General features: G+C 49.2%; 1 protein-coding gene across 1 annotated transcript in view; it reads right to left on the bottom strand.

Moving 5' to 3' along the window:
* Positions 1 to 16,553, bottom strand: part of RPS6KB2 (ribosomal protein S6 kinase B2) — a 172,505-nt gene that overhangs the window by 14,337 nt on the left and 141,615 nt on the right. Inside the window, exon 14 of the mRNA XM_078659228.1 lies at positions 5,932 to 6,044. Within this exon, the coding sequence (XP_078515354.1) occupies positions 5,932 to 6,044 (113 nt within the window). The remainder of the gene's footprint in view (positions 1 to 5,931; positions 6,045 to 16,553) is intronic.

Raw genomic sequence — 16,553 nt, 5'->3', positions numbered from 1 at the left:
CATTTAGTTCTGTCTCAAAACTGTTGCTCACTGGCGATGCTGGATGTGAAGTAGATAGTCATTTTTTGCCTAATGACTACGTCCATCTCTTTTTAGATTTTAACTTCTGTGAGCAAATTGTGCAGCAAAGAAAGCTGTGTGTCAAACAATTTTTGAGTGAGCATGGAGGAACTCTAGGGCCTCATTCTAGGGACACCAGTGGACTCCACTTCACTTGAGGTGGTGGATATTTTTAGGCCTTCCGCTCAAAATAGGATGAGTGCAAAAACCAAGCTTGGAGTCCTGCTGGTCTACTTGTACCGTTTGGGCAACACTCCTCTTTGAAAGCATACATGAGCAGAGATCAGTTTTCGCTATGCAGCATTTCAATGACCATTCTGCTGCATTGCCCCCGTGACCATCCAGGCTATGACAGGTTGTTCATACTTTGGCTTGTCGTGGAACATTTGTCTGCCAGGTTTCAGGAGATTTACACTTCTGGAAAGAATATAGCCATTGATGAGTCCTTCCTCCTGTACAAAGGACGGCTGCTGTTGAGGTAGTACATTGCGAGCAAAAGAGCTTGCAATGGCATCAAGTTGTACATGCTTTGTGAGAGCTCTACTGGCTATGAATTCAGCTAGAGAGCGTATACAGAGAAGGACTCCACTCTAAACCCTGTAGGTTGCCCGCCCAGGCTAGGAGTCATGGGAAAGATCATATCGGAGCTTGTCCAGTCACTCGTTTACAAACGTTACAACCTTTATGCGAAAACCTTCCATATGCGAGTAGAGCTGTTCAGTGAGCTGCGTAAGGTCCTTCCTCTCCTCCCTGTGCAAGCCAGACCAGAAGTAGTGCGTTGTACCATCCTCAGTCGACTTGACTATTGTAACGCACTACTTCTGGAGGCCCCGGTAACACTCTTGGGCAAGCTGCAAAGGGTGCAAAATATCGCTGCTAAACTCGCCCTTTCTCGCCCTTACCATAGCTCTTCTACGGCAGCACTGCGAGAACTTCATTGGCTGCCAGTTCATCTACGGGTACGCTACAAAGCAGCGTGTATTGTGTTTAGGGCTATTCATGACCTGGGCCCCATTCCTCTGCGGCGAATGTTTGCCTGGTATTGTCCCTCCAGAGCGTTACGCTCCTCGTCATCCAGACTACTGGTAGTCCCAAGATTCCAGAGAATGAGGATGGGGGGCCGCTCCTTTAGAGTAGCGGCAGCCAAACTCTGGAACTCCCTACCCATATCCTTGAGAAGCCTTGGAGATCTCTTTTCCTTTAGAAAGGCTCTGAAAACTCATCTCTTCCCAGGATAGGCTGAGCTACTGTTTCCACTGAGTAGGGTTCAAAGCGCCAGGATGCCCTTGGTGGTGACAGGTTGCGCTATATAAGTATGCCACAATAAACAATACAAAGGTGGCACATGGTAAATGCAATATAGTTCGTTGTTGCCGCAAAAGATTCTCGCAAGAGCTTGTTTGAGCGAAGCTCAAAAAATCCCAGAGCACTGCGTTGTGTTCCAATGTACTGCTGGCAATCACGTTCTCTGATAGGCATGATGTGTATGTGCTCATTACAAATCATGACAGCACTTCCCCAGTCAAGATTTGGGGTCAGGTGGCAGAAGTTCACAAGCCTACCGCTTTAAAAGTACAAGGGCGGAGTGAATAGGAATCACCAGGTTCTTCGGCTATACAATGCGAGTCATAAAATTCACACTTGGAATATGGAGCTGTTTACAAACACACCTGATCCATATGGCAACATACAATACGTATGTTGTTGATCATCGGACCACCACGGGAAGTCTCGTATCTTTCCTTGACTTTCAGCTACAGAAACAGCAGCCTCTACTCGATCTGCTCTGGAGGACGCTACAAGGCTGCAGATCGACACTTTGCCAACTACATTCCTGAACCAGCTATAAAAGACTACTACTATGCAGAGGGCTCCCATTAACCTTGGTTTAATCTCTTCCTGTAGTAGGCACTAGGCCCAGCCACACAAGTGGAATCAGCATTTCTGTCGGCACACGTGAGGTAATGCAGGGTGATAGGAATTTTGTGGATTCCTGCAGATTCCGGCAGTGGCCATCACAGAAATGGAACGAAAATACATGTCAGGTACAGTTTGAGTCTTGCAGGGCATTGTGGGCGAGAAAAGCATGTGAGATCCACACAAGTCATACCCCCCTTCACTCCCTCAGTTGTCTAGTTCTTAAAAATGTCTGTGGTTTATGCATTTGCATGGGTGGTGCCACAGCACATGCCCAAATACAGCAGTTACCCCGCTTTTGGCCCGTTTATGTCGTGGAAACTAGGCCCACCCACACTGGTGGGGTATCGTTTTTATTGGAAGATGTTGTGGGAACTCAGAATGCTAGGAAATTTGTGGCTCACCGCAGATTTCAGAACTTCCAGTCACAGAAATATGAGGAAAATGTGTGTTTCTTACCAAAGTTAGACATGTGCAAAGGGTTCTGAGTAAAATTACCTAGTAATAGCTATGCAAGTCATGCACCCATGGACTGCCCTTGCTGTCTAGTTTTAAAAATAAATGCAGTTTTGGTATGTGCCGGTTGAGCTAAGGCTCAAACTTCACAGCAACCCACTTTTCCAGAAAAGGGTCAGTTTTGAGTGGAAAAATGTGATGTAGAGTTTTTTTTTATTTTCAATTGGGTTTCACTGCATTTGTGACTCCCAAATGTAAGCCAGTGTGTAAAGCAGAAGACATTTTGAAATATACCATCTAAATCATATGCTACTACGGGCAAATTCAGAGATATACAAATAACCACTGCTTCCAATTCCATATCATGTGCCAATTTCAGAAATACATAGTGTTCCTTGATAACCATTTTTCACTCTACATATTTCACCATGTGAATTGGTCTATACTTGGTACAGTATGAAAAACGTTTGTACGGTGCAGGTTAGTTGTTGGCTCTGGGTACAGTGGGTTCTTGGAAAACCCAAAAACACTAAATAACCCTGCGTTACGAATCTTGGGAGATCTACACATATGACCCCTTACAGAATTCTGAATGATGTGTACTTTTCAGAAATATATAGCTTTCTTGGATCACCTATGGGATTCACAGTGGTTTCCAGCACAAACTGGACGTAGGTTGAAGTCACAAAAAATAGAAATCTTTGAAAAATGCCAAAACTGTGGTAAAAAGTTGTTTTTTCATTCAAGTCTGTAAACCTGAATCAACCTTAGCACAGCAAAGCAATGTGCTCAGCTAGCAATCATTGATGGTATTTTTCGGGAAAAACCAGACACTTTTATCCAAAGCGCTTTTTTCTATTGTTCCTCAAAAACTCTACATTTAGCTATATTTTGCCTATTTTCTTTGTTCTTTCCAGGTGTAACCACAACGCCAGAGTACCTTTACAATCCCTCTTGGAAAAAATGACACAAATTTGTTGTGGGTACCCTATGTGGACAAACAGGCCTAAGCACGAACTACCTCAAATAGCCAAAAAAGGGCTCAGCACTAGGGGAAAAGACCCAGTATTTTAAGGGGGTAGTGCAAAGATGGATTATATGCGCTGAGTAGCATACATTTTTTATACAAATTGCCAGGCTTCAATAAGGGTGGCCAAGATGACATAGGAAGGTTGTACTAACATATACACAATATGCTATGAGGTCAAAATGAACCAGCAGCCTTGGCTTGTGAAATAAGAGAATATCAAAACCTCTTACATAGTCTAAAAATCAGGGCTGGTAATTGCTTTGTAATGCTAGCAGTATTCCAAGTCTTTTCAACAAAACAAGGGAACCCACTTGGTACCTAGGGACCATGGGCAATCAATTATTAAGGAGAACAAAGGTCCTTAGGATTAACAACTCTAAACAGTACAATGGAATATAGACTCAAATCAGTACTATATCAGAAGGTTTATTCAGTACCCAGCCGGGCCTGAATCTTTTTAATCAAAATATGTACAACAAAATAGGTAGAGACCACCAGAGGGTCTAATTCAAAAGCTGATAGGGTACAAGCCTGTACCTATCCAGAGCACACTTGAACAGGGTTCAGGAGTGAAAGAAAAATAGGAAAGCAAGAAAACGTGAAGAGAATATCAGGCAAGAACAAGGAGCCAACTGTCCCTTGCAACTTAAATACAATTGGTAAAGCAAGTTCAGACATACAATTACTGTAACATTATTGACAAAATTGAAAAAGATTACAGAATTGTTAAAATGTCGACGACGTTTCGATCCCTTGCTCCTAGTGAACTGGGATCATCATCAGGACTTAATAATAGAATGCCTGTTTGTACTTTTATCAAAGCCTGCTGGAGTGTTTACTCCAAATCAGACGACAGAGGGTAATAATCAGTTGATATGGGAGAACATCTTCTATTGTAAAAGGGTGGACACGTTAATGTCATACGTTCAAGGTGATTCTTAAGATGAAAATTGGTGCTCGAATGGAGACCTTAAATTGCAGTCAATGCATTCTCGGGAGCATGCCACTGAGCACGCCGAGTGAATTCTGCTCTGATCTCGAGCAAGACAGCATTGACTGCAATTTAAGGTCTCCATTCGAGCACCAATTCTTGTAATGCGGACCCCGATGTAATTTTCATCTTAAGAATCACCTTGAACGTATGACATTAACGTGTCCACCCTTTTACAATAGAAGATGTTCTCCCATATCAACTGATTATTACCCTCTGTCGTCTGATTTGGAGTAAACACTCCAGCAGGCTTTGATAAAAGTACAAACAGGCATTCTATTATTAAGTCCTGATGATGATCCCAGTTCACTAGGAGCAAGGGATCGAAACGTCGTCGACATTTTAACAATTCTGTAATCTTTTTCAATTTTGTCAATAATGTTACAGTAATTGTATGTCTGAACTTGCTTTACCAATTGTATTTAAGTTGCAAGGGACAGTTGGCTCCTTGTTCTTGCCTGATATTCTCTTCACGTTTTCTTGCTTTCCTATTTTTCTTTCACTCCTGAACCCTGTTCAAGTGTGCTCTGGATAGGTACAGGCTTGTACCCTATCAGCTTTTGAATTAGACCCTCTGGTGGTCTCTACCTATTTTGTTGTACATATTTTGATTAAAAAGATTCAGGCCCGGCTGGGTACTGAATAAACCTTCTGATATAGTACTGATTTGAGTCTATATTCCATTGTACTGTTTAGAGTTGTTAATCCTAAGGACCTTTGTTCTCCTTAATAATAGCAGTATTCCAAGAGCACTGTGTGGCATTGAAGTTAATTGAAATGGCACAGTCAATTATACTTCTAGTTAAGTATTCATTTACAAGAAATCTTTTCAATCGAAGTACCGGAGTATCCATTGTCTGGTCCATAGCCCGTCGTGAAATGTGTTTATTGCTCGACAACTGGACTAATAGAAGGAGCCAGGAAACTAATTTCGTAAGCGGCTCGCAGCAGCCCATTGGAATGGATCTATTGTCATTTGAAATACTAGGCTCTGAACAGTGAAGGCCAAGTCTAACTCTAGAGAACGACCACAGGTTGGCCTTTTTAGTGAAGTACTAAAAATTGGTTGTGGGCAACATAAATAGTTCCCGGAAATTAAGAATCTCTCTGAAGCCCCACACACAATCACAATGTTACATACACATTTCCATTTACTAAAAACTGAGCCGAAATGGCATAGCCCCAGTAGCTTCCTCCATACTTACTGGTCAGACTTGCAAAGGAAAACTAAACTGGAGACCCAGGGGACTGGGGTGGCTTTTGAATGGCAGACATTATCCCCAGGGTGAAGTGAGCAGCCAGCCTACACAACTAAAGCGGCCCAAAGCCTTCACCAATGCAGTGAAGCACCAATTCTTTGCATCTGCCCATGTACAGAATGCAGTATACTGCTCAGTCCAGAGGTTCAGTCTTCAGGATCAGATGATACCATGTCACTGGAGTAGTAAGAGAGCAGGTGACATTTCATTTCTCGTACCTGACTGGCGTTCGAGGGCTGCTGTTTAGCCGGCGTGGGGAACGTTTCTTTGGCTGGTAATAAAAACTTTCTTTGATGCTTTCCCACACCGAAGGGGCCACATAGGTAAATCCCTAGACAAAGGGACAGAGAAAAATGATCAGGTAAAACACTTTCTCACTTACCATAGCAGAAGGAAAAGTTGGTGATCGGAAACTATAACTGGTTCGAAAATATTTATAGGAAACAGCATTTACTTTTTTTCTTCTCCTAAAACATACATGTTCCAATACATGTTGGGTACAAAACTATTTACCATTTCCTATTCTTCATATGTTTCAATTATGCTTTATTATTCTTAGAAGCAGCATTTGTTGGGTTGGGCATCACTATCAGCAGAGACGGTCATGTTTGCTCTTAAACCAACACCGCCTGTCATCCTTCCTGTGTTTACAGAGTACCATTAGCACATTTTATGGAAGCTGTACTACTGAGGCCATAACTGTAACAAATATTCTCACAGCATGGTCTCTTCTATGTGTATTCCTGGACAGTATGCTGGAAAAATTTGAAATCCTTCAGTAAAACAACCTTTTATAGTCTGTTGACATTGTCTGGTTTCGCCATTTTATTAACTGCTCGTGGCATGAAAGTACCAGAGAATCCCCAACCTATAGTAATTTCCACGATTCCTTTTTCAAACTAGTCCACAATGACTCCTCCACACACTCAACCCCGGACGAGAGCACACCTGCTAAAGAGCCACACCGAAGCGCACCCATGGACCCTTCTCCTGTCGGAACTGCAGCCTCACCAGCATCCAGCCCGCCAAACCGTCAAGCAAGGATCCCAACCACCTCCAATGCATCCTCCTCAACATCCGCTCCGCTCGCAAACACGCCATCGAACTCTGGGACCTCCTCGACTCAACCGCCGAACCCCACTGGACCGACCACAGATGCGTCCACTTCACCTTCAGGAAACCCACCCCACACCACAGCACCCAACAGATGCCACGCCGCTGCTGGGGCAAGGTCACTGAACACCAACTGACCACCACCCTCGCCCCGAGACCACCCCTGACCCCACCGACCCAGACACCGCCGCCCTCAACCTCAAACAATGGATCAACAACTGCGCCGACACCCTCGCTCCACTAAGGACCCCCGCCACCAACCACTCCAGCAAGAAAGCGACATGGTTCACCGAAGACCTCCAAGCCTCCAAGCGCACCTGCCAAAAACTGGAAAAGTACTGGCTCCGCGAACGAACACCAAACAGCTACACGGCCCACAAGAACGCCACCCGCAGACACCAACAGCTCATCAGGACCGCCAAGAGGACCACTTTCAAGGACCGCCTAGACAACAAAGCACACAACAGCAAAGAGCTCTTCAACATCGTGAAAGAACTCTCCAACCCCGACTCCAACACTAACAACATCCCCCCCCCCTCTCAAGACCTGTGCGACTCACTGGCCAACTTCTTCCACCGCAAGATCGCCGACATCCACAACCGCTTCAGCACCACGACCCCCACATCCACCGCCAATCCCACCAACCCTAGGTTGGCTCGCCTGATCGCCTGGTCCAACGTCAGCGACGAAGACACCATCAAGACCATGAACTCCATCCACTTCGGATCCCCATTTGACCCATGCCCACATCACATTTTCAACAAAACCAGCAAAGCCATCGCCCCCATCTCAGGAAGATGATCAACATCTCCTTCGAGACAGCAACCTTCCCGGAAAGCTGGAAGCACGCCGAGATCAACGCCTTACTGAAGAAACGCAAGGCGGACCCCAAAGACCTCAAGAATTTCCGGCCATCTCCCTGCTCCCGGCGAAAGTCATAGAGAAAATTGTCAACAGACAAATGACCCGAAACCTCGAAGACAACAACATTCTTGACCCATCCCAGTCAGGCTTCCGCAGCAATTACAGCACCGAAACCGCCCTCATCACCGCCACCGACGACATCAGGACCCTTATGGACAAAGGAGAAACAGCCGCCCTCATCCTCCTGGACCTCTCAGCCGCCTTCGTCACGGTCTGCCACCGCACCCTAACAGCGCGCCTCCACGACGCCTCGCCAACCTTCCGCTTCAAGACAACCAAGATCATCTGCGGTGTTACGCAAGGATCCTCTCTCTGCCCAACGCTGAGATATCTACATGGCCCCTCTCGCCCACATCGCCCGTCAGCACAGCCTCAACATCATCTCCTACACCGACGACACCCAACTGATCATCTCCCTCACCGAAGACCCTCTCACCGCCAAAGGCAACCTCCACAGGGGAATGAAGGCAATCACCGAATGGATGAAGGACAGCAGGCTGAAGCTGTACTCTGACAAGATGGTGGTCCTCATCCTCGGTTCCACCCCCTCAGCCTGGGACGACTCCTGGTGGCCCACCTCACTGGTGTTGGAAATGGGATCCCTGGCTGGCCAGGGCTTTCGCCAAAGTCAGTCAGAGACCACCACTCCCAAGTCAGGGCAAGGGAGTTACACGCCAAGATAACCCCTGCTCACCCTCTAGGTAACGTGGCGCGAGCAGCAAGGCTAAACTTGGAGGCGATGTAAGTTAAGTATTTGCGCACGCACCCCAGCAACAACACCCAGGACCCACCAGAAAGGAAACTCCACACAAGGTTATATAAAATTGCCTTTGTATTACACCAAAACACATTAGATAAAACACACACTTTACAATGTGCCAGAGGCACGGGCAGACTTTACAGGGGATATGTACAAGACAGGGCCACCTGGACCACTGTCAGGAATCAGCACTTTTAGAAGTAACAATACAATACTTGTAGGCCTAGAACTTTAGAACATAGAGCCTATCTGACAGTACCTTCCGGCCTGGTTGTGTGGGATAATGCGAGTGACCTCCTTAGTAGGCTTTAGCGGGCGGCCGGCTAGCTACAAGCGTTTCTCTGGGGCGACCAATGTGTGCGGCTCAGAAGAGGAAGGGGGAGGCAGGATGCGGGCGGCCCAGCGAAGCGGCGCGGCTCAGGGGAGAGCGGCGCGGCTCGAGGCTTGGACGGGCAGCCGGCACGAGCTGCCGAGGGGAACGAGCGAGGCACACTTCAGCGAGGCCCCAGGGGCCCAGGGAGATCAGACAAGTCCCAGCAATTTGTCAGGGAAGGCACAATAGAGTCCACTGGTCCTGGGACTCTGGTAAGGGGGCGAGCTCAGTATCAAGCCCTTGGAATATCACTTAGACCATAACAGAAAATCACTGTAGCACAATATAAAAATAGAGCACACAACCAGTAACTACTGGTAACCAGGACCTCACTAGCACCACCTGTACTAGCAAGCACATAACACATGATGTAATGCATAACATTCATTCAGAGGTGTAAGGGAGGAAAACACATGACGCATCAACACACGTTCAGCGGTGTAAGGAACAAGGCACATGATGCATCAACAACACATTCAGAGGTGCAGAACACAGGGTGCACAAAACATACTACACATTGTACATTTCCTAACACCCAAAAGCAATAGGACATAGATCATAACAGCATCTAAACCTCAGTTAGCGCCTAAATCACCTTTAGCGCAGAACTCACAAAGTCCAGGTTGCGCCACTTGTGCCAGAACCTAAACGTAGCAGCTGCCCACTACTTGCTGGGCAGCTGAGGGACAGAACAGGGGGGCCTAAACGCTGCAGCGGGTACTAAGTGCTGCGCAGCTGGGAAAAGGCCAGGGATGAAGGAGTGCGCCTCACTCCTAAAGTCCAGAGTACATGTCCCTAAAAGCAAAATACCTACACGGTGCAGCTGCCCACTACTTGCTGGGCAGCTGGGGAACAAATCTCGCCAGGGGCCCTCACTGGCCCCTCAGGAACAAAACTGCATCAACTGTTGGAGCCCTCTAGGCTCTGAAAGAAACAAGAATGCGCAGGATGGGGGAGCCCTCAGGCTCCTGAAAGAAATCAATGTCCCCATCGTTGGAGCCACGGGGCCCTCGAGGCTCTAAATACGGATGCCCAAAATGTGGGAGCGGCCCGCTGCCATCGGGGGCCGCTCAGTGCATGAGGAGGTGGGGCACTGTGCCTTGAAGGCACCAACAACATAGGGCCCCCTTCACTGGGGCTCTGCAGGGGACAACCGTTGGGGCAGCCCTCTGTCGAGCGGGACTGCCCTAGAAAGGAAGCACCGACCAGGTCTCCCGCCCCCCTGCCCCCCCGGGGCAGCTCTACTCACCGGCTGCTCTCCGGAGGCGGCGGGGGACACAGTCTTCTTTCAGCAGTCTGCCGGGGCTCTCCCTCGCTCAGAGGGGCCTTGGCAGACATCTTCTGGCAGGAGCGGGGCACTCCCTCACCTCATGGGAGCCCCGCCCACTCTCTCGTTCGTCTTCACCCGGTCCCCCATCTCGGGACCGGGACTCAGCTCCAGGCTCAGTCTTTCTGATGGCACTGGCCAATCCCAGCGCGGCGGCGGGCGGGACTTCCTCCGGCAAACCGGAAGTCCCGCCCCGCGTCAGGCACCGTAGTGCCTGGCTTCCTGTTTTGCGGCGCTCGGGCCGCGGCGGTGAATCTCGGGGGCATTTCAGAGGGGTGGCACACTCGAGATGAAATAATACGGAATCAAGCGAGGTAGGCACTCGCTGGGGGTCAGGGACCCCTCACACAACGGGCAAATGCCGAGTGGGCACCGGCTCGAATGAACAGCACTCCCAAGCGCTGTGGGCAGAAATACAGCGCTCCCAGCGCTATGAAGGCACAAAAAGCAACAAGTCCTTCAGTATTCCAGCATCTCAGCAGTCCAGGGGCTGGGCAGGGCTCAGGGAGGCAAGCCTTCCCCTGAGCCCAAGCAGCAGCACGCCCCTGGCAAGATTCAAGTTGGGAACAAGAACCTCTTCCAAGAGGTCACAGCCTCTTTTTATACAGAGCAATCCTTTGTCTTTGGGCAGGGTGGGGGCAGAACCAGTCGCAGCTGGTCTGGGAGCACTGTTGATGGGCTCAACCACCCTCTCTATTCACTGGCAGGGCTTGGGTCATTAGACGAACCACAGGGGGGCGGAGCCAGCATTGTCAGCGGAAAACCCAGCCTCATTCAAGACACAGGTACACTCCTCCCCAGCCATCAGCATTCTAATCTCACACTCACCACCGGGCAGACCCATCCAGACTTCCTGGAGCCTGGCATGCCAGCCAGCTCCAGCCAATCACGCTCCAGCACCCTCACTGCATACACGCATCAAGGTCCAGAAGTGGTACTTCCCTACTAGACACATACAAGCCGCGCATACCGTTGCGCAGCATTCACTCCCACGAGTTCACCCATACCAAGCCTGCACTCCCCACACATCAGGAACTACCAGGGACACATACATTCCCCATGCATTCCTATGGGAGTGCAGGCCTATCTCACACACGCACTCAGGGAGCGCACGCACTTTACACAGCGCCACAGTGTCAAAGTGCGCAAAGGCCAGAAATCACTATACTTTAAGGCAAAAAGTTCAGGGGTGAACCTGCCAGACGGCCCAAGTCCAACAACTGGGAACAGCCCCGACACCCACCGACCACGCACGCAACCTAGGGGTCATCCTCGACTCCACCCTCTCCATGACCAAGGAGGTCAACGCCGTCTCCGCATCCTGCTTCAACACCCTCCGAATGCTCCGCAGGATCTTCAAGTGGATCCCCCTCCGAAAGGAGAAAAACGTCACCCAGGCCCTTGTCACCAGCAGGCTGGACTACGGAAACGCCCTCTACGCCGGAAAAACCAGCAAGCTCCTGAGATGGCTGCAACGCATCCAGAACGCCAAGATTTAAGCAGCATGGGCACTGTGGTGGCAGCATACTGTGTAAAGATCAGTAGTAGTGAACAGATCCATTTTACCATCTGTGACTGGAGTGCGGCCTACTGAATATGCTACTTACCAGTATGCATCTGTTCTTGGCATATAGGGCTGCTAACATTCATATCTTTAGCATAGATCGCCGCCTAGTGTTGGGTCCGGATGATTGCACATTGTTGTCCTGGAAGAGTCTTCGAAGTATCACGAGATAGGTGGCTCCTCCCCTGGACTACAGTGCGCATGGGCATCGGCTCCATCCCCAGATTGTTTTTAGCCATTGTGGCAGAGATGGAGTGAAATAGTGTAAAGGATGTCCATGCTAATGATGAATGCAAGATAGTATCTGCAGCCGGGCACCGGGGAGGAGGGAGGGCGATATGAATGTTAGCAGCCCTACATGCCAAGAACAGATGCATACTGGTAAGTAGCATATTCAGTTCGAGGCATGTGGGCTGCTAAATTCATATCTTTAGCATAGAATACATAGCAGTCCCTCCATTAAGGGCGGTTGCCCGTGCCAGCTGCAGAAGCTTGAAAAAGTGTCTTGAGAACAGCCTGTCCTACAGCTGCTTGCTGCTTGGAATGTACGTCCACACAGTAATGTTTTGTAAATGTGTGCGGTGTGGACCATGTGGCTGCTCTGCAAATGTCCTCTAAAGGAATGTTCCCCAGGAAAGCCATGGACGCCCCCAATTTGCGTGTGGAGTGCGCCCTTGGGGGTATTGTTAAAGTGCGCTTAGCTTTTTGATAACAGATTTGGATGCACTTAACAATCCATCTGGCTATTCCCGCTTTGGAAATGGGGTTGCCTTTGTGCTGTGCTGAGAAGGCAACCAAAAGTTGTTGAGTTTTCCTGAAGTGTTGTGTCCTGTCAATGTAGTACATCAACGCCCTCCTAACGTCCAGTGTATGGAGCATTCATTCAGCTACTGTTTGAGGGTTTTGGAAGAATGCGGGTAGGTCAATAGTTTGGTTGATATGAAACTGTGACACTACCTTAGGAAGGAATTTGGGGTTAGTGCGTAGCACCACCCTGTTAGAATGTATTTGGATGAAAGGCCCTTGGATTGTGAGCGCCTGCAGCTCACTAACACGCCTGAGCGATGTAATAGCAATGAGGAAAGCCACTTTCCATGTCAGAAATTGAATTTCACAGGAGTGCAGTGGCTCGAAGGGTGGACCCATCAGCCGAGTGAGGACCACATTGAGGTTCCACACCGGAGCTGGTGGTGTTCTTGGAGGAATGACTCGCTTCAGAACCTCCAGGAAGGCTTTAATGGCAGGCACCCTGAAAACAGAGAGGTGCTGTCTATTCTGGAGATAAGCCGCTATGGCGGATAAATGTATCCGAATGGAAGCATACGCTAGATTGCATTTGTAAAGATGTAACAAATAGCAGATGATGTTAGGAATGGATGCATCTAGCGGGTTGATATTGTTGTCAGTACAGTAAATGGCAAACCGCTTCCACTTTGCTGCATAGCAAGCTCTGGTAGTGGGCTTCCTTGCCTCTCTGATGATGTCCATGCATTCAGGAGGCAGGTTGAGGTAGCCAAACTCTAGGACCTCAGGAGCCAGATCGCCAGATTGAGCTGTTGCGGATCTGGATGCTGAATGTCGCCATGGTTCTGCGTCAAGAGGCTGGGGGTGAGATGCAGCCTTTGATGCGGTACCACGGAAAGTTCTAGAAACGTGGTGTACCATGGTTGGCGTGCCCATGTTGGAGCAACCAGGATGAGGGTCATCGAGTGTTGCTTTAGCTTTCTTGCCACCAGCGGAATGAGAGGCGCTGGGGGAAAAGCGTACGCAAATTTGCCTGACCAGTTCATCCATATCGCATTCCCCTGCGATTCCGGGTGAGGGAACCTGGCGGCAAAGCTTTGGCATTTTGCGTTTTCCCTTGTGGCAAACAGGTCTATCTCTGGATGACCCCACTGCTGGAAGTACGGGTGGAGTACTGATGGATGTATCTCCCACTCGTGCATTTGATGGCTGTACCTGCTGAGCAGATCCGCCATCTGATTGTCCTTGCCCGGGAGGTGTTCTGCCATGAGGAAGATGTTCCTCTGAATGGCCCACTTCCACATGCTCTGAGCCAGATGAGACAGCTGTGGCGAGTGAGTACCTCCCTGCTTCTGGATGTAGTACATGGCTGTCATGTTGTCCGTCCGGATCAACACGACCTTGTTGCACAGATGTACTTTGAAGGACTTGAGCGCCATGAAGATTGCCATCACTTCTAGGTAGTTGATATGCAATCGTTGTTGCTGGGTCGACCACAGTCCCTGCACCGTGTAGTGGAGCACGTGCGCTCCCCACCCTTGGAGAGATGCGTCCGTCGTTAGGACAATCTGTGGCACAGGCTCTTGGAACGGTCGTCCTTTGCAAAGGTTGTGTGGATTCCACCAATGCAGAGAGTTGTATGCCCGACCGGTCACCAACACTAGGTCTGTCAGTTGTCCCTGAGCCTGTGTCCATTGATTTGCCAAGCATTCCTGGAGGGGGCGCATGTGCAACCTTGCGTGAGGGACTATGAAGATGCAGGAGGCCATCATGCCAATCAACTGCATGAACACTCTCGCTGGCAGGGAGTGTTGCGGTCTGAATCTTTGGATCAGCGACTGAATGCTGTTGATTCTGACTGTGTTTGGCTGAGCCATAGCAGTCAGGGTGTTTATTGTCGCGCCCAGATACTGCCGCACATGGGCTGGTTGAAGGTGCGACTTTGGGTAGTTTAGCGAGAACCCCAGGCTGTGAAGGAGTTGAATAGTGTGGGACATGTGTGAGGCGCACTGTTTTTCCGACTTTGCTTGAACGAGCCAGTCGTCGAGGTACGGGTAGACATGTATGTTCTGTCTCCTGAGGTGCGCCGCCACTGCCGCCAGACACTTTGTAAACACTCTGGGGGCAGTAGTCACCCCGAAGGGTAGGACTTTGAACTGGTAGTGCTTGTTGAGAATGGTGAACCTGAGGTATTTTCTGTGGGACGGGTGGAGTGGGATGTGGAAGTAAGCATCCTTGAGGTCTAAGGTTGCTAGGAAGTCCCCTTGGTTTAGAAGGGGAAGGATCTGTTGCAGTGTCAGCATGTGAAAGTGTTCTGACAGTATATACATGTTGAGAGGGCGTAGATCCAGAATGGGTCTGAGGGATCCGTCCTTCTTTGGGATGAGGAAGTACAGGGAATAGACCCTTGTTCCTTCCTCCTCCACTGGCACGAGTTCGATTGCTCCTTTTTGCAGCATTACTAGCACTTCCTGCTGCAATAAGTGCAAGTGCTCTGCCGACATAGGACGTTGTCTTGGGGGAATGTTGGGAGGAGTGGATGTTAACTCCAAACAATAACCGTACTGGATACATTTTCTCACCCACCTGTCCGTGGTGATGGACGTCCAGACCGGCAGGAACTGCTGGAGTCTCCCCCCGACAGGTGTTGGATGGTCGGGGGGCAGTGACAGGGAGTCACTGTTTGTTTGCGGCAGAGGAACGGGAGTGGTTGTTCCCTCTGCCTCTGCCTTTGGTACTGTTACCTCGGTAACCCCCTCTACCTTGCTTGTGGTACGAGGATTGTGCACCACCTTTTGTGAATTGTGTTTGTTGACCCAATTGTCCTCTGGTAACACCACGCGCACCTGAGCGACGAAAAGTGTTTCCCCTGAATTGTTGAGACTGAAGTGCCCCCATTGATTTAGCAGTCTCATTGTCCTTTTTAATTTTTTCCAGGGTGGTGTCTACATCTGGCCCAAACAGCCTGTCCGGATTGACAGGCTGATTAAGTATTGTTGTCTGAATATCGGGCTTAAATCCAGATATGCGAAGCCAAGCCTGTCTTCTTAGCATGACACTGGTGTTAATACCCCTAGCCGCCGTATCAGCCACATCAAGCGCACACTTTATTGCAGCGTTTGATTGAGTTTTCCCTCTTGTATGAGCATCTCGGCCCCTTCCTTAAACTGATCAGGTAAGTGTTGAAGGAGCTGTTCTAGGGTGTCGTAATGCGCCCTATCATAACGTGCCAATAGTGCCTGTGTGTTTGCTCTACGCCAGACATTGGCAGCCTGCGCAGCCACCCTCTTGCCGGATGCCTCAACCACTTTCGACTCCTTGTCGAGGGGAGGAGCTTCACCCGTTGTTTGGGAGTTGGCCCTCTTGCGGGCATTTGCGACCACCAAGGAGTCCAGAGGCAACTGTCCCCGAATATAGGCAGGGTCCCCAGGTGCTGGCCTGTATTTTTTCTCGATACGTGGGTTCACCACTCTCGCTCTTGTAGGTTCTTTAAAGATCTCCGGCGCATGTTTAAGGACACCTTTCAACATAGGAAGTGTTTTGACTGTTCTTTCGGAGACAGAGAAAGTGTCAAACAGGAAATCCTCTTCCACCGGGTCAGCATGCATGTCTACATTATGATTTGCAGCTGCCCTCTCTATTAAAGCATTGAAAGCTGCTGAATCCTCTGTCGGTGATGTACGTGCCCCAAAACCCTGTGGGTCCTGTATCACCTGATGGCTTCCCTGGTCCCCAGCGTCATCATATGAGTCCTGTTGTACATCAGGGTCATTGCCAGTAGGGAAGTTGTATTGTTCATCTTGGTCATCATCTTCACCCCCTGATTGGTTGGGGGAAGGTGTTGGACTCCTCCTAGGTGGAGGGTGAAGAGGTTCAACAAGGGCAGGTATGTCCTGTGATTGCCTTTTCTTTTTCAGTGGAATAACAAAAGACTCCAGTGGCTGGGAAGTGATCTTTCTCTTGTAAAGTGTCAGTGTCCCTGTGTGTGCATCGATATAATGCTCTGATTCGTCCTCTGACGCGGTTTGTCGAGGC

The sequence above is a fragment of the Lissotriton helveticus genome, chromosome 1_1 (genome assembly GCF_964261635.1).
Source record: "Lissotriton helveticus chromosome 1_1, aLisHel1.1, whole genome shotgun sequence".
Classification (NCBI taxonomy): domain Eukaryota; kingdom Metazoa; phylum Chordata; class Amphibia; order Caudata; family Salamandridae; genus Lissotriton; species Lissotriton helveticus.
This window is presented reverse-complemented; position numbering and strand designations above follow the sequence as displayed.